We start from the raw sequence: 22,797 nt of genomic DNA, 5'->3' as shown, positions 1-22,797 counted from the left end.
TTAAATGTTCATTTATCCCTTTCATTCCTCATTTATAAGTATTTATATGCATTTGGAATTGCGTTCTGCATGTAAAACTATAAAAATGTGTTTTGTGTTAACATCTTTGGCTTTCTGGAATAGATTAATTGGATTTACATGCTCTCTTATGGGACAAATTGATTCGGTTAGCATCCGTTTCGGTTTGAGTCAGACCTTTTGGACCGAATTCATGATGCTAACCATTTACAAAAGTTGCATATTTGTGAAATCGAGTAAATTAGTGGAATAATAAATGGACTTGTATGGAAAACTGCTTTGGCTGATAATCTTTTTTCCCAAGATGCAGCAGTTTTCAATAAAACTGTGATTCTCTGACACGCAACGCCTCCCAGTAGGTGGGAACAAGCATAGAGTGGCACAAAGCATAGATGGGTCGTCTCAAAACTTCCTCATTTATTGACAATTAAAGTAAAGAGAAGAAGGAAAAGTCATGTAATTGTGTAATTTCCCTTGTGGATTCCCTGAATTGCATGACTTTCATGACAAAGTACGATCTGTCGGAAGAGTGTCACTCCTGTGCTCTGGAGCATGTGTATAGTGTGTGAAGCTATGACCTTCACATGACCCTGATATCTTTACTGCTTTTTATGTGTTTGCTCCGGTCCCAGCGGTCCTGATTGTGCAGAGTATGGAAGAAATCTGACAAAAATCAATGGCGCGCTATCCACTATCCCCTTCCCAATTATACAAGCCTCTTGAGCGCTTTCTGTCGGGGATTCCGCTGCAGGTCTTATTATTTGGCTGCCCTTTGGCTCAGAGCGGCGTAGAAGAGGACCTCACCGTGCAGCAAGGCTGCCGGGGTTAGGTCTTCACCGATGAAGACGATGGGTAATCAATGCAGGCGCCATTTTTCACGTGGCCAAAGTCACAGGTCAGCCAAAGCAATACTGAATGATTCATTTTCATCCCAGGTCTTAAATGTAGCAAACAGTCAAATTATGAAAAGACTGACATTGATTTGATCCTTGAAACAACTGTTTCCTGTGTAGTCAAAGCTTGATATGCCTTTTTGCCATTGATCACCGCCGTGTTCCAAAAATGCTTCCAACACATGAATGAGGCGCCGTGTGAGACCGGGCGACACTTTCTGTCAGGACAACAAACAAGGGCACTCCAGTTTATTTTTACTTCATCCCAACAACACCTTTGTGCTGCTATTAATACCCACCTGCTCATATTAATCAGCTGCTGAAAATAGTCAAAAGTGATGTTTAACCACTAGCTCAGCAATTAAATGTAATAAAAATCAAGGCTGAGCCGTGAAATTGCTTTTGTGGGAATTCATTGCAGGGAGTGGGACAGACGGGCACAAATGCATAAATACAAAACAAATCTTGGACTAATTAGTGTATGCAGTGAAAAGGCATTTGAATTATGCATGTAGTCTAAATGAGGCAGTGCTTCAGTTTTAGCTGGACACGCTGCTGCAATATCTGGTAAACAACACCTCAGGTGTATTTGAGTGACCCTGTCACAGGGGACATACTGGGAGCTGTAGTCATCACATGATTGAAATATTGAACTGGTAAGGCTCAATTATTGCTTAAAATTAGATATGTCGCTTATCGATATCTGACAGTCGTTTGTGCATCGAGTCTCGAGCATCGATGCCAACCAGTTTTATCATTCTGATTCTCCTGGGAGGATTCAAATTTTTTTATTTTGATTCCCAGTTTTGATGCCCACTTCCGGAAGAAATAGCCACAAATACCAACGAAGAAGAAGTAGCCGGCGAGCACCAGAAAGAAGAAGCGGCTAAAAAGTTTGGCTTAACTTCGTAAAAAAAGAGCAGCTCAGTGCAACACAATGATATCATGCAAAGGAGGGTGCACTGCAACACGAGTCATGTTCACACATTCATGGTCAAGAAATCAGAATCAGGGAAGTCAATCAATAAAAGACCTTTGTCTCATGCCAATGTAAGCCAGGGTTTCTGGATGCTAGCTGGTGTCGTGGAAGTTGAGTGTAAATAAAGGACAGGAACGACTACGACTAGGCAGGTTTATTCATCGCCATCAGTCACGGGACCTTCTCAAACCACACAACACACTTCCTGCCTTCAAAATAAGAGGGCTTTGGGCTACATCCTGTTTACTTGTTTTAACAAAGTAAGGGTGTCATAAAAAATAGCTTACAGAGACATTGAGGCAGCAAACAAAGTATACTGCTTTTCAAAAGTAAACATCTTTTGTGAAAGTGTCCTCCTGTACAAAGAAACTTCCTAACATTTATACTCAAGATTCAAGTTGAATGCATTGATAATTATACAGTATACTGGTTGAAAATAGCTCTTTGAAAAATTCATAGTAAAGTTGATAAAAAGTTCATATCATTACAATCATTACAATTCTTGAGAAGTTCAGACATTTCATTCAAAAATAACTCTGGTTAGTGCCCTCATTTAAACCATGCAAACCTTTATGACCCTGGTGAGAATCGTTAGCAACCGGAATCGGAACCAGAATCGTGAATATCCTTGAAGCAGTAATAAATGGGATATTTTTTTGTTAGCACATAGAAAACCTGTTTATGACTTTCTAAATACAGTTTTTACCATTATTAGAGCCATGTAGACATGAAATAAAACCCCTATAGCCACGTTTCCACTCCTATTATTCTTTGTTTACACCACATTGCTAATGCGTAGGCTACGAGATGACTGCAAGGACACAAGAGACGGGCGCCACTTTAAACATAGCAAGCTACCGAGCTAATTAGTTAGCCTCAAATTTATTTATTCTAAACTTCAGACAGTGTTTGAAACTGAGTGGGGAAGAAGGACAAAGTAAGAAGCCAAAAACGTACCACTTCCACGCGGAATGGGAGGAGAACCTGTTTTCACTCTAGCGTGTCTGACATGCCGTGGCTGACTCCATGAAGTGTGAAGGTCATCTAATCTAAGGCAATGTCTCGACAATGTAACATTACTGATGCCTCGTGACCAAAATACTACATATAACTTGACTTTCTATACTTTTTTTCAATACTTTTGGACTAATACTAGACCATAGTCAACCATAGAGTGATGTTTGAACCGCAAAGTGGTGACAGACGACTGTGTATATGTAATGTTTTTCTTAGCTTTTTTTTTTTTTTTTTTTTTTACAAAATAAAATATAAATGTATGTCTATCAAAGTGGACTCCTGAATCGGTCAGTATGTGGCTCTCGGTGGAAAAGGTTTGGACAACCTTGCCTTATAGTCACCCCTCGCAGCTCTTTACATCACTGCAAATTGTATATTTACAATCCAGAGGCGAAACTCTAGACCGCGGACATACCGAGCTAGCGAGCTTATTGCCACGTGGAGAGCGTTATCACTCACGCACCGATATCGTTATCAGTTGCCTGTTATTATCGGACATCCCTACTTAAAAAGGAATTACATTGTTGGCTTCATTTTCGCTTCCATGCTGTGAGATAGCGTAAATGCTCTAATTTTAGCTGGGATCGTCATTTACCTAAACCACAAAGAAGAGAGGGCCTTAACTGGAAGCAGACAAGAAGGTGTTTTTCTTCCTGATATTGCAAGACGACAATACTGGGATTCATTGGCCTCATTGTGATAGACTGGCTCATAGGCGCGTCACGACACACTCCGGTCACAAGACGTGACGATACACAAGATTGGGTCCACAAGAACGAGACGAGACGGGATTTTAAAATCAATTTTAAGAAAAGTACAATGAAAAAATATGACTGGACAAACAAACGCCTTTATTTTACCAAGTCACAAAACAATTCTGGTGCGTCCTGAAATGTCTATTGTGCCACAAATTGACGCCAAACAATATTATTGTTGAGCCCAAATAAACCACTGATGTAATAATGTATCATAATAATGCAATATTTCCTTTTGGTATGTCATCTTTCACTCTGTAAAGTTGTGGAATTGGTGTTTGTGACATATATTTTCTCACAGGCAGTTCGTACTGTCTAACATTTGCAGCATTTCTTGAAATGCTCCTTTTCAACTGTGTTAAACAGCAGCATTGCTTTTGCCATGACTTTCTGTGAACGCACACCATTTTGCACTGCTGGGTTTGTATTTACTTTGCCGACCATACAGCTCAGAGAGTGCTGACTGTCAGAATGAAGGCTCTGTATCTTGATATGTAGTTTTTCCAGTTGGGAAAACTGTTGCATGTGTGTTTGTTTTCCTTGTCTCCCGCCTCCAAACAGGCAGGAAGAGGATTCACTCTTTGCATTGATTTCAGCACCTTGGCGGGTTTGTTCCATAGAACAACGGCATGAACGGAGTGAGCGCTTTTGTCAGTCATACCGGAGGCGGGGCCGCTAGCATACACACACAGTGTAACATAGTAGAAATTAAATTGGTCGGTTGCAATGTAATGTCATATTTTTCATACTTTTTCATTGTACTTTTCTTTAACGTGAAGTTAAAATCTCTTGTCGTCTAGTTCTTGTCAGCCAATCTTGTGTATTGTCTCGTCTTGTGAACCGAGTGTCCTACTGTGTGGCCAACATGCTAACCACTAGGCCACCGTGCGGCCAGTTTTACCCTCAAAAACTTTTTTCATCGCAAAAGGACAAGAATAAGAAACCGTTATCTACTAATGCATTTTCTGCCTTCTCTTTATACTGCAATTGTATTTTAGATGGGATTCATTTTGGATCTATTCTGAAGCAGACCAGTGACTAGAGCACATGAAACAACTTGACGTGACGGCTAAATTTACAAAGTAGCTTTGATCCTAACATCACTTCATGTATAGATGGATATAAGTCCTGTTTTCATTCAAAAATATATTACAAACTGCTCACACAATTTACGTCTTTAAAGTAAATGATTGGTGTCTTTGCAGAGGGCAAAGAAAGGTTGATTGGTGTCCATTTTTAGATTTAAGTCAGCTGCATAGTCTTAAAGCACAAGTGCACTTTTTTAAAATTTTGCCCAGCAGCCACAATCCTTATGTGAGACATAAACGTCATGTCTTTCTCTTTTCTGTGCGTTCTAAAGACATAAAAACAGCTAAAGAGATTGCACGTAATGGGACACACCTATTCCGCATATAAAGCCTTCTGGTAAAAACCTCCAAAAACCGGCAGCAACACTCCATTTGCATAATGTGACCTGCATATTAACCAAGCTACAGCGACATTTTTGTTATTTTTATTAACACTGTTATGCCCAAGAACTACGTTACTGGTGTAGTGACACCTCACCACACCATACCGGCTTACTACTAGCTGGCTAGCGACTAGCTTCATCACACACTCGCTCACAATGCCTCAGGCCACTAGCGAAAGGTAACGCTACATATTGGAGCTGCTGCCACTGCTGCTGTGTTCCGCTAATACTTACAATAAGCAAAATACTGTAAGTATTACATGTTATCATGAATGTAGCTGTTACTTCATGCTCACAGCATGGATATAAAACCATAAAACCTTGTTGGAGCTTTTTGGAGGTGTTTTAATAGTGGCCTTTCTGGGCGAAATAGGTGTGTCCCATTATGTGCATTAATTACCTGCCTCTTGTTAGACAGGACACAAGTGCACCTTTCCTTTAACTGCTGCTATTCAGAAGCTCCTCTTCTATTTCTGTTGTGTAAGTCCCCGACCTTCCATTATTTAGAATCAAAGAAATAACGAATAAAAATGAGCCCATTGCCTTACCAATGCTTAATGCATTGTTTGACATGTGACAATTCATGACAGCGTGTGTGTGTCAGTCAGCATGTGTGCACAGAAGTATGCATTATGCAACATCCAAGCATGACTTGTGTATATACACATGCTTCTGAAGGGCTGCAAAAGCAACTGATAATTGAAACCACCCAAAATGGATGGAGCTCCAGACAGTACAGCTATAGGCGTGCCACTTCTGTCAGAACTGGGTTGAGAGACAGATGGCAACGGAAGACGACGTGATGGAGTTTGAAAAGAGGTAAGCTGTCTCCTGTGAAGAATATGCTTTGTGAGTGTGTGCATGTGAGTCCTCCATACTGTTTTCAACTGTTCAGTAACCTCCCTGTCACTGCTTTTACTTTATTCAAAGCCGAGTATCATCAAGAGGCCTGCAGGGACACACTTATGCTCCCAGGATATGTAAAAAAAAAAAAAAAAAAAAAGAAGCTACATAACAATGTTCACGGTTGAAAAGTCGAGGAAAGATACAAATTCACAAGGCAGATGAAATTATTGATGGCTCCAAACGATGGCTTAAGATGGAGTTGAGTCCAGACTTAACATACACTCCTGATCAAAATCTTAAGACCAGTTGAAAAATTGCTAAAAATACTACTAAAATTCAGAGTCTATTCTCATGCAAAATTAGTTGGCTTTCGTAACAATGAATAATAGGAGTGTAAAGGTGACAATGGGGTGTTACTTCATGTTTACAGGGCTCTAATGGAGTATACTGTTACAGTATACCAGTATACTGTAATGGTAGAAAACGTATTTAGAAAGTCATAGATTTTCTATGCTCGAACTATAATAAATATTTCATTTATTCACATTGAGTCCTGCATCGCGGGAATTTATTTATCGTGGTCGGGTTTGGAACCAATTAACTGCTATAAACGTGGGAAGACTGTACTGGGTAATGCAATGTGTGAAGGTGACTATAGGTGTGTTATTTCATGTCTAGAGGGCTCTAATAATGTTTAAAAATTATTTAGAAGGTCGTAAACAGGTTTTCTATGCCATAACTATTAAAATATTACATTGCAAAATATTACAAACGCTAACAACTTGAACTGTAAATCTGACAACAAATTTAGTGTTCAACTTAAGAGGTTTGATTCTAGTCTTTAATTTTCTAACCCAAATGCAGTGGGAAAATAAGCAATGTCAAATAAAAAGTAAATTCTGAACCTATCCTCTTGAAAAATTAAGATTCTGTCTTTTGTCTTTTAATTTAAAAAAATCTGTAAAAAACAAAACAAACAAAAAAAGTTTTAGTCTATCATATTAAAATTGTAAAAATCGCACACAGACATTACCCAACCCAAACTGCTTATAATTATGAAAAATCTTTCTCTTTGTATGTTTGTAGCAGGAATCGTGCCTCTTTTTTTTTGTTTTTTTTCGCCAGCGTTGCTGACTCACATCTCCTCTAACTTGAATGCAACATAGCACTTGACTCATACTCAGTCCTCGTGAGAGCGCGTTGACCTTCACAGTGTACTTTTCCAATGTGATCGATCGCACCGACCGCTCGTTGCACGGGAGCTGCAAGCTGCCAGATGTGTTGCCCATGCCAAAAGCGTGGAAGTAACAGACGTCCACCGTGCATGAGCAGAATAATAAGAGAGGGCGGTGTATGAAAGGTTAATGAGCGCCGAGAAGTGGAGCGCCGTCTCGATGAGTGAGGCGAATGGGGAAAGAATTGGGAGTTTTGACAGCGCACTTGTTATATAATTGACACGTCTGCTCTTGTGCACATGCAACTTTGAATACGCACACTTTAGTTGGTGAAAAAGGGGGAGCAAGACTCAGAAAATCTTGTCAATTTTGATTTCATTGTACCAACATACTCAAGTTTCCTCCGTGTTTCCGTATGTCTGCAAACATAGAGCTGATGTCACTTCAAAAAGGCTCCACACTTGTCTCCCAGAGGCTTCGTAGCTTGTCAGTTTATCTTTATTTTTCTGCAAATTCCACAATATTTTTCAATTAATTAGTACTTTTGTCAATTTCAACTTTCGACCTTTCAGTGACTATTGTGGCTTCTTCTTTCTTTCATTGAAAACGATACCACCATTTCACGCAGCCCTGCATGGGACAATCTGCCCTTATGGATTATGTGGTTTTTCAATACATTTTGCACTGCACGTGTGTGCACACGCATGCCTGTCCTTCCTGCGACGTAATGTCCCATTCCCCACACGGTACATTTTTCAAGTGAGGCCTAAAAGCGGACAAAAGGTGAGGCATACCGATACCTTTTTACTACTACCACATCACTGCTATCAGGAGAAACACAGTATAGAGCGGGAGGAGCCACCTGGCGTGGCCCAGCAAGGTGCACAGTATTCGGGCACACGCTCCGAGCAGCCGGTGTGACGCCACGGAGGTCTCTGGTAAACCTTTTGCACTTTTCAAACGGTGGCTGATAAGGTTTTTTGTGTGCTTGATGGGGTTTTTGGGAGCATTTGGTGCAAAAAGTTAAAGTGAATGTTTGTTTACAAGTGAAGTTACGACAGGCCGTTAACGTCACAGGCAGGAGAAAAAAGGAGCGCTTGATTTCCTAATCAATAATCTCGGCTCATTGGAGTGTTTTTTTAAATTATCAGTTACTGGAGCTATTTTTAACGTTATCGGATTTATTGGTATGATGTTATAATTCCTTCATATCGGCCTGATAATTATTGGTCTGATAACTAACCCCTAGTGTAATGTATATATTTTTATATTTCAGATAGCCTTGGGGTATCTAAAGGCCATGGCACTTGAAGGTCATGGTGTATCAGATGAAGATACGAGACATAAACACTATTAATACACACCATAATCATCAATCTTACTTATTCACACAACTCACACGGAGCAATGAACAACTTGCTGTTTCTCCTTTCTTCTTTCTGCTATGCGCTCTGTGCTATCAGGCATTCAGGTGCGCTCGTAATTGTGAGTGTTCGGCGCTATTTTTTTCATTTTTATTCACGTAGCCCCATGACAATTGGTGTACCCCACTTTGGGAACCTGGCCCTTACACAATATGATAACATGTCGTAAACAAAGAATTACAGAATATGTGGTTTTAAAAAGATTAACATATTACTTTCCCCTTGTAACAGGAAAGAAAGCTGTGCGCGCACCCATTCCTTGAGATCTACAAGGGGGGGTTGATCCACTTCATGGCTCCGTTGGCTCGGCAGGGAGACTTCTATGTTCCGGAAGTCCGTCTGTCGGAAAGGAGGCTTTTAGAACAAGGAGAATTGGACAGTGACACCGACATCTCAGGTACGTTCACTCTATGTTAGACCCTGCAACTAGAAGGAACCAAGCCCTTTATGCATTTCTATGTGTGCGCTTGCTCTGCATAAACATTCAGTGACAGTACAATATAATTATCATTATTACAATCTAATAATTCATTACTACACATTTGGAAAAGTTTTGAAAGGAATTAAACTTGAATTCTGCTCACTTCAACACTGGCATGGAAATCGGAGTTCAGAACACCCAGAGAGAGGTTCTACGGCTATCAAGGAATTTTTTGCAGATTTGAATGCATTCCGATGTCATTTTTGTGAGAACTCTTTGTACCTTATCAATGTAAAATATATCTGCACAGCTGCAGCTAGAACACACATGATTTGCATTTAGATACATTGGCACAACTATTTTAAAGTTAAGTTACATTAAGGAACGTCACGTTTACTCTTGCAAAATCCAACATGTCTGACAAGGAGTAGGAAGAAGGTGACCTTATTTAATCCTACCCCTTCTCCGTGTTTCAGCAATTACTGATGGGTTGTTCACTTCCTGTTTTAAATCTAGTAGGTCACTACAAATGCTGTGGAAACAACAAATCTTCCACTCACTTTGATCCTACTACTGTTTTGTTTATTTATTTAAAAAAAAAAAAAAAAAGGTGTTAATGAAACAAGCGTCCCAACACACCAGTCTGTGGCGGAAGTGTCGTGCCACTCACCAGGCGGCTGTCGACAGCAAGACAAGTAGGATGCCATATGGAAAAGTTTCACTGTAAAAGATGCCCAAGCGTCTTTAACGCTATTCCGCTTGACACTAATTTATCCTCATGAGACTCGTATGCATCTGAGGGAATGTTTACTGGAGACGCTGCCGTATGAAGCGCGTCCCATTATGCAGTGTGTAAAAAGAATCTTGTGCGTTGACAGCGGAGGCCTTATTTTTCACTTTGAGACACTTTTGAACATCGGCAGGGTTCACCATGAACTTTCATTTAGCCTCTCAGACTTTGCCTTTCTTCTGCGCCGGGAGAACGCAGCAGCCTGCGGCCCCGGTGAGCTGAATACCCGGCGAGCAAAGCATCCGAGGCGTAAACGAGGCAAGCGAGCCGGCCTGCATGCTAGGCTAAAAGCTAGAGCGACTAGGCCACCGCTACCAAGCTTGCTGCTAGCCAACGTCCGCTCTCTTGAAAACAAGATGGACGAACTACGAGCAAGGATTACAGCTCAACGTGAGATCAGGGAATGCTGTGTCCTCACCTTCACAGAAACCTGGCTGACGGAGGATATACCGGACTCGGCGATCCAGTTGGAATCATTTGCTGCTTACCGGGGAGATCGGACTTTAGCGTCTGGTAAACACAGAGGTGGCGGCGTCTGTGTTTACGTAAACAAACGGTGGTGCACAGACGTACAGACGATGGAAAAGCACTGCTCGCAGGACATTGAGCTGCTGATGGTGAAATGCAGACCTTTTTATTTACCTCGTGAGTTTAGCGCTGTGTATTTAACTGCTGTTTACATCCCACCACGAGCTAACACTGCTAATGCACTAGGCCTCCTGCATGACATCATCGATAAACACGAGACCAAACACCCAGACGCTGTATTCATTATATCTGGCGATTTCAACCACTGTAACCTCAGGACTGTCCTCCCCAAATATTACCAGTATGTGAGCTTTCCCACAAGGGAAAATAACATCCTGGACCAAGTCTACTGCAACATGAAAGGTGCTTTGAAGGCTGTTCCAAGACCCCACTTTGGAAAGGCTGACCACATCTCTATATTCCTTTATCCAACGTACAGACAACTTCTCAAAAAAGCTCCCCCTGTAAGTACAGCAGTTAAAGTATGGAATGAAGAAACTGATCAAGTACTTCAGGACTGCTTTGGCTGCACAAACTGGGATGTGTTTAAAACTGCAGCGGGGAGGGAAGATTGTACTGTTGATTTGGATGAATATGCTTCTGCTGTTACTGGCTACATTAGCACATGTATAGAGACTGTTACCACCACCAAGTATTACAGAAAATACCCTAACCAAAAACAGTGGATGAACTGTGATGTAAGGGCTAAGCTACGTGCTCGTTCGACTGCATTTGTCATGGGCACCGCTGATGACTACAAAAAGGCCAGATATGACCTGAGGAGGTCCATACGGGAGGCCAAAAGACAGTACAGACAGAAGCTGGAGGGCTACTATTCCACCTCAGACCCTCGGCGCATGTGGGCGGGGCTCCAGCACATCACAGACTATCGACAGCAGAGTAGCGTAGCCACGTCCAGCCAAACCACACTTCCAGATGAGCTGAACGAGTTCTATGCCCGCTTTGACACCCAAACTTCTGATGAGCAGAGAGGGTGGCTGAACCTGGGGAGCACACAGGACGCACCTCTCATGGTGACATCAGCTGATGTGCGCAGGGTTCTAAACAAAACAAACCCACGAAAAGCAGCAGGCCCAGACAACATCTCAGGACGTGCACTTCGGGTTTGCTCATCAGAGCTAGCTGATGTGCTTGCTGACATATTTAACCTGTCGCTTGCACAAGCATCTGTACCGACCTGCTTTAAGTCCACCACCATAGTGCCCGTACCCAAGAAGAGCAACGTGACCTGCTTGAATGACTATCGCCCTATAGCACTCACTCCTATTGTTATGAAGTGCTTTGAAAGAATAGTCATGACCCACATCAAAAAGAGCATCCCGGCGGCAACTGTGGACCCTCTACAGTTTGCATATCGCCAGAACCGGTCCACGGATGATGCAGTCAACACTGCCATCCACACAGCCCTTTCTCACCTACAGGGCCAGGACACATACGTCAGAATGCTATTTATAGACTATAGCTCCGCTTTTAATACAGTCAGCCCCCACAAACTCACAAATAAGCTCCTCACACTTGGCCTGTCTCCCTCCCTCTGTAACTGGGTGTTTAACTTTCTCACAGGCAGACCCCAGTCAGTCAGAGTCCACAACCGCACATCCAGCTCAAGAATTGTGAGCACTGGGACCCCACAGGGGTGTGTGCTGAGTCCACTCCTCTACACGCTCTTCACCTACGATTGCGTGGCCTCCCAGAACAACACCAGCATCATTAAATTTGCGGATGACACTACAGTCATCGGACTGATCACTGGTGGTGTTGAAACATCATACAGAAGAGAGGTGGCGGACCTCATAGCTTGGTGTGAGGGTGAAAACCTTCAAGTTCCTTGGCACACACATCAGCGAGGACCTCACCTGGTCTCACAACACCCAACAAATTCTGAAGAAGTCCCAAAGGAGACTGTACTTCCTGAGAAGACTGAGGAAATTTGGCATGTCCACCACAATCCTGAGTTGCTTCTACAGATGCACCATCGAAAGTGTCCTTACCGCCTCCATCACTGTTTGGTACGGTAACTGTACAACACGTGATAGGAAGGCACTCCAGCGGGTGATCAAGACCTCACAGAACATTGTTGGGGCAGCCCTCCCCTCACTGCAAGACATTTATACATCTAGAGTCCTACGCAGAACACACAACCTCATCAAGGACAGCACACATCCACAACACTCATTATTCACACTCCTGCCATCAGGCAGACGCTACAGGAGTTTGAAGTCCAGGACCACAAGGCTGGCAAACAGCTTTTACCCACAGGCCATCAGGCTTCTCAATGAAGCACTCAGACACGCCACACGCAACACACACTCATAGCACTTTATTTATTTATTTATTTATTTGTATTATTTACTTGCATTAATGTCTCTTCTGTTGTTGTTGCTTAATTTCTTGGTATTTATGTATATGTGTTTATGTTTCTTATGTTCTTATTCTTTCTTGTGTTTTTCTTTCTTTTCCTTGGGAGAATGAACAGAATAAGATTTTCATTGCATGGTATAACTGCTGTTTTACTATGCACATGACAATAAAACTCTCTTGAATCTCTTGAATCTTGAATCTTGAAAACAAACCTTGTACTGAACCCAGATGAACCCAACTGGAGCACTGCATGAAACACAAAAATACACACTCCGTTAATTGTGATACTTCCATGCATACGTATATGTGCATGTCAATAAAAAACAATATATATATATATATATATATGAAAAAAATACATAGAAATGTAATTAAAGCTGCGAGCAGCGTTGAACTGGCCCTCGCGCCTCTCACACAACTCAGGGTTCACATGAGTCGGTGGGCAAGAAGGACTCAACACCAGTATCCCCAGTTTGAAGGAAACGTGTTTAGTTGTTTAAAATTGTCAGTTCCTGTTGCCATTGTAGCCAATTATGAAGTCTGTTTTATTTTTTAATAAATTCCGATTGTTCCATTTAATTTTTTTAGAATTCCATTTTTACCATTAGCACTTATTTCACCAGCATAGAGTGTGATTTTTGGGATAGTGAATATAATTTATGTTAATTAAATGCAAAAAGTTATTATAATGCCCAAAGCAATGTCTTCTAGTCAGCAATTCCTTCTGCCACACCGTCCGTGCCTCTTTTTTTGTAGCTTATGCCTCCTTCCTGCTCTTTCTGCATTGTCTTTCTGCAGCTGCGAGGCAACATAGGCTTAGCTTTCTTTTCTGGAACGAGAGCTTCTTCTCTAGAGTTCAACATCTTCTGAGATGTTTTTGTTGGGGTTGTGGGTTGAAGAAGAGAGTTTATTGAGGCTTGGAGGTTGAGGATAGGGGCAGGGGAAATCCTCAGAGGACTGGTCAAAAACAGGAGTTTCTATCTTACTTGAACATTGAGGTGATCCAGTGCCACTCGAAGGTCGTTAACAAACTGGTGAAGTCTCCTCCTCTCAGTGGGATACCAAGGGATGCCATCAAGGATGATGCAACGATGATTCCACTGCATCAAGGATGATGCAACGATGATTCCACGCCATCAAGGATGATGCATACAACAGGGTGCTGCCATAAAGGAATTAAAGGGAGGGAAGAGGAGGAGGGAGAGGAGGGACCTGGGGTGGATCATGACACAACTTATACTGTAGGTCCCTTGCAAATAGAGGAATTAATGAAGCTATGCCTGCTGTTGTGTGGCATCACGCAGGACCAAATAATGCCACGACAATTTCAGGAATGCGTGAAGTGGTGTTGACAATGCATACCCAGGGGGGAACAATGTACCTTGCGTGTGCTATGGTAGTGCACTAGACGTAAAAACTACTTGGCAAGGTGTAAATAAGTCGTGCCGGAGTGTGGTCATTTTGTGCCGATACGCACTGTTTTTGGTCACAAATTGCATGCCAAGTGCATAATTTATAAACAGAAGGCAAACCGTGCACAAACTAGTCTTCACGCTTTCCAGGTGTGCCATAAATAAAAGACACACACTGCAAGAGCAAATTGCAAGTGTAAACACTGCTGTAGTCTTTTGATGCTTGCAGAAATTAGATCTAGTGAGGTACATCCTCGACGGTGGTCTCTTTTTGAACAAGTGTTGCACAGAAAAGCCACACACATGGCCAAAATTAAGGTTTGTGCGACTTTATGGACTTATTTTTCTGATGTGTGGTCAAAATCCGAATTGCACAACTTTAGGGGCAATTCAGACTTCAGTTGCAAATTTTCATTATTCCTCTCTTCACGTGTCATGTGGACGGCGAGGAGTCGATGCGACATTTGGGTCCGTGACCAGGGATGGTAATGTGACAGGTAGTGGTGCTCCTGTCACACTGTGTGATCAACTCAGTCAGGTCACTCGCCGCAGCCATCACCGCTCCACTGACCCGTCTGCTCGCGCCCACGCGGTGTCCCGCCTCTGCGCACACGCCGATCTTGTCTCGGTGAGCGATCAAGCCTCCAAATCTTACACGTGGATCTGGGTTCTCTTGCATGGCTGCTTAGAAATCCTCCTGTCACTCTGTTCATGTCTGTTCTCACAAGATTGGAGTAGAATTCTGTCTGGAAAAATAATGGGTTGTAATAGAGACCCATGCCAAAGCACATTATATCTTAATATAGTAAATGCAATTATTTTATTTAGGTTTATTTTTTACTAAAATGTAAATAATTAATTAAAAATCTTTTTTTTAAATGTATGTATTTTTATCTTATTTTATTTATTGACTTTTTTGTTTATTTACCTATTTATTGCGACCATATGGGCATGTATGAAGTATATTGTGCGACACAACCGATGTTGTAATAGCGGTAAGGAGCAAAATGCTCAGCCAGCATTAATAGAGCCAGCAGAGTTGATTTGAAAACAACAGCACGGCAAGTGTAAACACGTATGCCTTTCACACCACCAGCTGAGTAGTCACATTTTAAAGCGCATGCAGGGCTAGATAATGCTGCTAGATGCTAACCACTCATGATACTTGAAATGAAATGAAGATGTGCATTTGAAGTATCATGAGTGGTTAGTTAATGTAATTTTTTTTTTTTTAATACATCAGGGGGTTTCCTACAGCCACGGCTGTCAATAATGTTTTTTGATCCAAAGTTGTTAATTGAAACGAGGTGTTTTACAGTAACTTAGTAACTCCAGTAGCTAGCTAGGGATGGATACCTTTCACATTGTCAACGGTACTCAACTGTACCAATTTTTTTTACTTTTGTGTGTGGTTATGTGGTAATAAATGTGAATTCGAGCCAATGCCATTTTCCAGGTCAGACACCAAAACTTGTTTTTTATTGAATAATACAGTAGCCTCCTCAGGTCATTTTTAATGCTATTAAAAAGAATAAATTCCAAGACTTATTATATTCTAAAATTGTTGGTCTTGCTTAAAAATGCACACATTTAGTTGTATTCAATGTTAAAAAAATATGATATTATATGGCTCACACAGAAATACATTTTAAAATATGGGGCTTTCATAGCTGTCTTAGCTAAAAAGGTTCCCCACCCCTGCTCTAACGGATAATAAAACTTTCTACAGCTCTCTGGTGTTTTAATGTGCCTTTAAATGGCATCTACTTTGGTTCTTGTGGTCGTGGTGCTCATCATAGCATGGAAATCACCATTGTGGTAGATTGCTCACACTATACAAGAATTATTTTTAATTGCTGGATTACTTGTTGATTACATCTAAATTGTTGTACATGGATATTTTAGTGGTACTTTACTAAATGAAGTATTACTGAAGATATTGGTTGTGAATGTTCGTTCTCATATGTTGTCAGGAGCGACGCCATGACACTCCACAGAGATTTCCGTTTCGGGACTGAAACATGGTACCTTTGGATTTTACGCGAGTCAGTGCTCGGGAGTACCCACAAAATTTGGTTGGTGCCTATAAAAGTGCCATTTTCAGTACCCTTCCCATCCAATTGCTAACCGTCTGTCACTGGGATGCTGCAGTCACAAATGCCTGCCAGCACCACAAAATGCTTCCAATAACCTCAAAAATCTGAGGAGCATGCCTGAAGTTTATTTTCTGACAGAAATGGGATTTTCCTTCCCCAGTGACTGACTGAAATTAGTGGTTTGCTGCAGTGTGAGATTTATTATACAATAAGTCACAGTAATCACGTTCTTTTAATGCCATTTTAGTTTTGTCTTGCCTACATTAGTAACAGGCGCATATGTGTAAATTAATCAACAGGAGCGTTCATCCGTGTTCTGTATGAGAGGATTATTCCCACACTCCTTTTATCTGTACGATGGAGTCGATGCCCCGCATGTGTTCTCGTATAGCTAACGTTTGTGCAGTGGGCTTGAAAATAACCAGCCAAGTGATTATTATTACTTGTGTTCCAATCCTTTCAGCATCGTCCCCAGTCAAATATTCTCTGTCAATACGTCTCTCCACTCTAATACCACATCTTTGAGCGGTGGCATTCCGCAATGCACAGGCCAGTGACAGAGCACAGTGGCACATTTACATGGACTCTAATTGTTGTGATATGAACCTGAGTAACCCTTAGGAATGGAGCATATTTTGGTGTGCAAAATGGAAATTCATAATGTCTAGCAAAATTGAATAAAAACATACAACAGTGTATCACCTAGAGCTGCAACCATTCATTGATTCAATTGATTAATTTCATGAAAAAAAACGCTGTGACTTCTATTCTGTTGCGTCGATGATTTGTTTGAGTGTCATTCATAAAAACTGATACAATTTGGATGACAAAAAGTAGGATTAATTGAGACTCGATCCCAATCGAGTCTCGAGCAATCAATGGGAACCGTGACTAACATTCCGATTCTCCCGGGATCGTTGAAATGTTGTTGTTTTGATGCCTACTTTGAAGAAATAGTGATCAAAGCAAATTTTTCTGTGGAAAAAGTACATCTTAGTCTTACAATGTTACGCCGTTTGGTGGTGATTATTGCCAAGGACTACTGTACTGCAATAACAATAACCTTTAAACCGCAACCTCCAACCCCCGAATCGTGGGAATGTACATGGCAACAGCCTCAAACTGCCACTTGACACACACGCAGCACTGTGACTCCAAGTTGAGCTACAGCAGATGTGAGGAGACTTTTTCTGAAGGCGCTTAATGATCGCTGCTTTTTGCGTCTTGTTATTTGCTCGCCTTCGCCCTTTTTGTTTCATGCGAAAGGTTAGTTCATACTGTGTGTTTATCATCCTCATCCATTCGGCCGCTAATGACAGCCTTCCTGCTTATTCGGACGTATCGATTGGAGAGAAGTGTTGTGTGAAAACACTCTCAGCCTCACAAAAGGCCAAAAAGGCTGGCAGACTGGCAGACGCAGGTATCAAATTGATCCCATTAATCTGCAAAGGACGTGCTGCAATGTTTCCCACAGGACCACAATCTGTCTGTGGTGGGGGACATTTTAATGTATGTATGTTGTGTGAGCATGGGCACAGCAGGACCCACTGCTCGTTGAGAAGAGCAATACGTTCATACTTTCTCAAAGTGTCCAAAAAGCAAATTAAAGTGAAATAGGCTGTTCACCAGCTGATGGAGTTTAAGAGCTCAGCCTTTAAAAGGCAAAATGTTGGCAAAAATAAGCAGAAGAAGATGGATTGATGGATGGATGGATGGATGGATGGATGGATGGATGGATGGATGGATGGATGGATGGGTATTCACACTGTCATGATCTCTTGATGGCAAAGGCAAAAACACTTTCAGTCTTTAAACGCGGTGGGATTGTTGAGCTGCATAAGCAAGGCCTTCTGCAGCGCGCCATTGCTGCTGAGGTTGGACGCAGTAAGACAGTCATTTCACGCTTCTACCTCCTTCTACACCACAAAATTGGGCGTTTGGAATTTGCAGGAGAGCACCAAACATGGGACGTTGGAAGGTGGAAGAAAGTTTTAGTCTCCCTTGACGGTCCTGATGGCTTCCAACGTTACTGGCATGACAAGGAGATCCCACCTGAGAGGTTTTCCACACGGGGTGGAAAACATGATCAGGGTTCTACAGTATACTGTAGCAACGGTTGGTAAATTGAACACTGATCCCTCCTGCTACATCTTCTTATTCTCTGGGAGACCAGGTGCATATGAGAAATAGTGATACCATCTAATGTACATAGGTGTTAGCTACATTCACAGACAGTTCCATTATGATGTGTTTATAAGCGAGGGCTAATAGGTGGTCTGCCGCCACAGATAAACACTGTCCTGAAAAACATGGAGAAATCACAAGGTTGTGTATGTAACATTAGCTGAAAAAGAAGACCTTTACTTCATTTGGAACGTAGTAATGTTTAAAAAAGTGCTAATGTTGACCTTCCTCGTGAAGCCACGGGCAATGCAAAATGTCACAGTGGCAGGATTAGCATAGAGGCTTATAGTGCATATTTTCTGTTGGGAAATACAAAAACAAGAGCAGATGAAACACGTTGTGTTGTATCTTAAAACCTGAAGAATGAAAGAACACAAAGACGTTGTGACACACGGCATCATTTCAACATGATTGTTGCTCTACGAAGGAGTTTTAGGGCTAAAAATAACAAAACAGGTCACATTAAAAAAAGTTTTAATGTTACGAGAATTGGGTCATGATGTTCGCAAAAAAAGTTGCATGCGGTGAAGAATTGGGTGCTAATTTACGAGTCAGATTGTAACAAGAATCGAATGGAGGGAAAAAACAAGTTCTCATATCCTGACAACAAGTTATATTTTTACAGATCAGTAAAAAGCTGTAAAATTGTAAAATGTTGCAAGAATGAAGTCACAATTTGGATACAGTCAGAATGTTATGGGAATAAAGTTGTATCCATCCATCATTCCATCTTCTTCCGCTTATTCAAGGTCAGGTCGCGGGGGCAGCAGCCTAAGCAGGGAAGCCCAGACTTCCCTCTTCCCGGCCACTTTGTCCAGATCCTCCTGGTGTATCCCAGGCCAGTTGAGAGACATAGTCGTGTCCTAGGTCTCCCCCAAGGCCTCCTACTGGTCGGATGTGCTCGGAACACCTCCCCAGGGAGACGTCCGGGAGGCATCCTGACCAGATGCCCGAGGAGCAGTGGTTCCTCTGAGTTTCTCCCGGATGACAGTGCTTCTCACCCTATCTCTAAGGGAGAGAAAATGTACTCGACCTTGTCCTTTCAGTCACTACCCAAAGCTCATGACCATAGGTGAGGGTAGGAACGTAGATCCACCGGTAAATTGAGAGCTTTGCCTTTCGGCTCAGCTCCCTCTTCACCACCAACAGACCGATGCAGAGTCAGCATCACTGCAGATGCCACACCAATCCGCCTGTCCATCTTGCGTTCCATCCTTCCCTCACTCGTGAACAAGACCCCGAGGTACTTAAACTCCTCCATTTGGTGGAGGCTCTCATCCCCGACCCGGAGATGACATCCTTTTCCAAGCGAGAACCATGGACTCAGACATGGAGGTGCTGATTCTTATCCCAGCTTCTTCACACTCGGCTGCGAACCGATCCAGTGAGAGTTGAAGGTCACGGCTCGGTGAAGCCAGCAGGACCACATCATCTGCAAAAAGCAGAGACCCGATCCTTCAACGCCCTGACTACATTTCCATTTACACATTCTATCCCTAAAAGTAATGAACACAATTGGTTGCAAAGTGCAGCCCTGGCGGAGTCCAACCCTCGCTGGAAACGAGTCCGACTTATCGCTGGCAATGCGAACCAAACTCTGACAGCAGCCACACAGAGAGCGAACAGCAATTTGCTTTGTTTCTTTTTCATTAAGACAATGTGTATTGTGTTGTGAGCTTTCATTGCAGGATTAGCCACAGTAGACCGCAACTGCATTTTATTTATTTATTTAAAAATAAATTCATGTTCTTCTTTTATTGTGTTTTATTATGTTTTAAAAATGACAGTTTTTGAAGATATTTCAAAATAACCCATTTTAGAGCTGTAATTATAATACAGTGAAAGCATCACACCGTGATATTTTTGCCCAAGATTATGATACTGTCAGAATGTCATACTGACCCAGGCCTAGTGTCATTGCTATACATGCTATACATGCTATACATGCTATACATGCACGTAACCAGAAGAACGTCAGCTGAAAGCTTGCCAAAAGCAATTTTCTGAAAAAGTGAGACCAGCCAATTACTTTAACCCGGTAGCAAAGATATCAACGTCTCCTCTTTACTTTGATGCCAACATCATTCATGTGGAACTTGGAGATGCAGAGTAAAACCGTTGGTTTTAAATATGCAGAATGGCCCTCTTAAGCACAGGGTTTGCGTTTGACAGTCAATAAAATTAATTTCCTTTTGTTTGTTTAAAATAACAAATGGATTGCTTTGAAATAGGAGCAGGCAGATTTCGTCTGGCGGACTATTTGTGGAGCCTGGCTTTCCTCGTGCCGTGTTTGTTTATGGAAGTGCTGCGACCATCTGTCCCATCTCCTCCTCATGTGTTTGATGGCCGCTCCGTAGGTGCAGACTCAAACAGCGAGTACAGCTCAGGGAGCGGGATTCTCCTGTCCGACAGCAGAGAGACGTCACCGGCGGCGTCCTCCGTCCGGGACCACACGAACGGAAGTCCCAGAGGGGGAGGCTCACGGCGATGCTCGCTCAGAGAGCTGGACTGGGAACTGACTGACCAAGAAGAAGGAAGACCAGAGCGGTTTAATAAAGACGAGAGCCAGAAAAGCCAGGAGGTTCCCGTCCCAAGCCTGTGGGGGGTTGTTGGCGGTGAGGAGTGAAGGCCCAGCGGCTGTTAAAAGATTTATACCACAGCTTGCATTTTGTCCACGATTTTCTTGGAAAGACTCACACGAGTTAGTTCAACTCTCAGGAGAACTTTTTACGCTTCTCTTGGAGGCAACAATCTCCAATGCATCTTCATTATCATGTAGAAATGTTATTTTATGCATCATTGTTTGCATGATTAGTCATTTGGGGCGACTGTAGGCTGCTTTTGCTCATTCAAATGACAGAAGTGCTGCTATTTGTTGAGTTGGAACATTTTTACATGGATTACACTCAGGTTCACTTTATTTTTTCAATAATGAATCATTAATTGCAAATACATATTATATGGACACAAGTATTGAGATATTAGGACTTTTTATTTGTCCATTTAATCAGAAAAGCCGATGTTGGACCTGAGAGAGGTTCTACTTCCTCCCAAAGGGGTTTGATGTGCTGCTGGCCAAGTTCTTCCACACCAAACTGGTCCAACCATGCCTTTATGGACCCCCCTTGTGCACTTGGCCTTCCTAAAACTGTTCCCACGAAGTTGGAAGCGTAGAATTACCTTGATGTGATTGGTCCAGTCCTTTTCTCTAAGCAAAAGGCTCATGGAGTGTCCCAAGACTTTTGTCCATATTTTGTATAAAGCAACTTTACACTTGACCTTCATTTACTTGTACCACAAATTGTTAACTGCAACTACTGCTGTAATGTTTTATAGTTCTCTTAGCCATCTTATGTTGCAAAACAATAATAAAGGGCTGCTTGATGACCTTCTTAAAAGTCTCCTATTATGCAAAATTGACTTTTTAATGATGTTCTAACAGTGTTATGTGTCTCTGGAGCCTGTTTACGAGCACCAAAGAAAAATCTATCTTTTCACTCACGGGAGGCGCTGAAATAATTGTGTTGAAGTTCCGCTTCAGAGGACAGCTTAGTCAAAGAAAAAAAAAAAAAAGGCTTCGCTATACATCTCAAAATACCACTCTCCATCAGTCAGCTATACGTAGACGTGGGAGCTGTAAGTTTGATCATTTGGGTTTACTTCAGCGAATACTCTAACCTGACATGATGGAGCTGTTCAAATGTGAGTGTAATGTCAGCACTGTTGCCGACGTAGCTAGATTTCTCGTTTAGAAACAAAAAAAAAACTCTCTTGCAATGATAAATTAATTAATGACACGATAAATGAGCTCCGGAATTTATCCGACCTGTGCATGAGAGTCCGTTTTCCTCGTCTCTTGCCTCCAAACAGGCAGGAAGAGGTTTCTCTCTGTGCATTGGCTTCAGCACTCGCACGCTTCATAGAACAACGGCGAACAGAGTGAGAGTCATACACTCGCTATGTCTGTGTGGGGCCGGTAGAATACATGCACAGCAAAAGAGTGGAAGTTAGGAGATGCTTAAAAGACACGTGTGGGAATATTATATAATGATATCATGAGCAAGGCGAGCCCATCAACATGAGCCATCCATCCACCTTCTATGCCGCTTACCCTAATTGGGGTCGCGGGTATGCTGGAGCCTATCCCAGCTGACTTTGAGCAAGAGGCGGGGTACACCCTGAATTTTTCATCTGTAGTCCTAATCCCATTTACTAAAAGTGTATATGATCCAATAATCGGAACACAATGAGCCAACAGTCAAGCGTTTGTCGTGACACCCCTAATTGTGTCCTCCTGTGCCACTCTCTGTATTTGTCTGTTTTCCCTCATTTCTTTGCTCTTGCTAAACGTCTTTTTCAGTTTATCCCCCCCACCGTCCCTTTGCTGTTTTTCTCTCCCAAATAAA

The 22,797-nt window shown here is 42.1% G+C and overlaps 1 protein-coding gene across 1 annotated transcript in view; it reads left to right on the top strand.

Annotated features, from left to right (window-relative positions):
* The window catches only part of LOC129185927 (testis-expressed protein 264), a 46,164-nt gene extending 24,306 nt beyond the window's left edge, over positions 1–21,858 (top strand). The window contains exons 3-4 of the mRNA XM_054783609.1: positions 8,810–8,975; positions 20,749–21,858. Of these exons, the coding sequence (XP_054639584.1) occupies positions 8,810–8,975; positions 20,749–21,017 (435 nt within the window). The 3' untranslated portion in view covers positions 21,018–21,858. The remainder of the gene's footprint in view (positions 1–8,809; positions 8,976–20,748) is intronic.
* Positions 21,859–22,797: the final 939 nt, after the last annotated feature.

This window comes from Dunckerocampus dactyliophorus, chromosome 8, assembly GCF_027744805.1.
Source record: "Dunckerocampus dactyliophorus isolate RoL2022-P2 chromosome 8, RoL_Ddac_1.1, whole genome shotgun sequence".
Taxonomy (NCBI): Eukaryota; Metazoa; Chordata; class Actinopteri; order Syngnathiformes; family Syngnathidae; genus Dunckerocampus; species Dunckerocampus dactyliophorus.
Note: the sequence above shows the minus strand (reverse complement) of the source record. Positions and strands in the feature narration are given on the sequence as shown.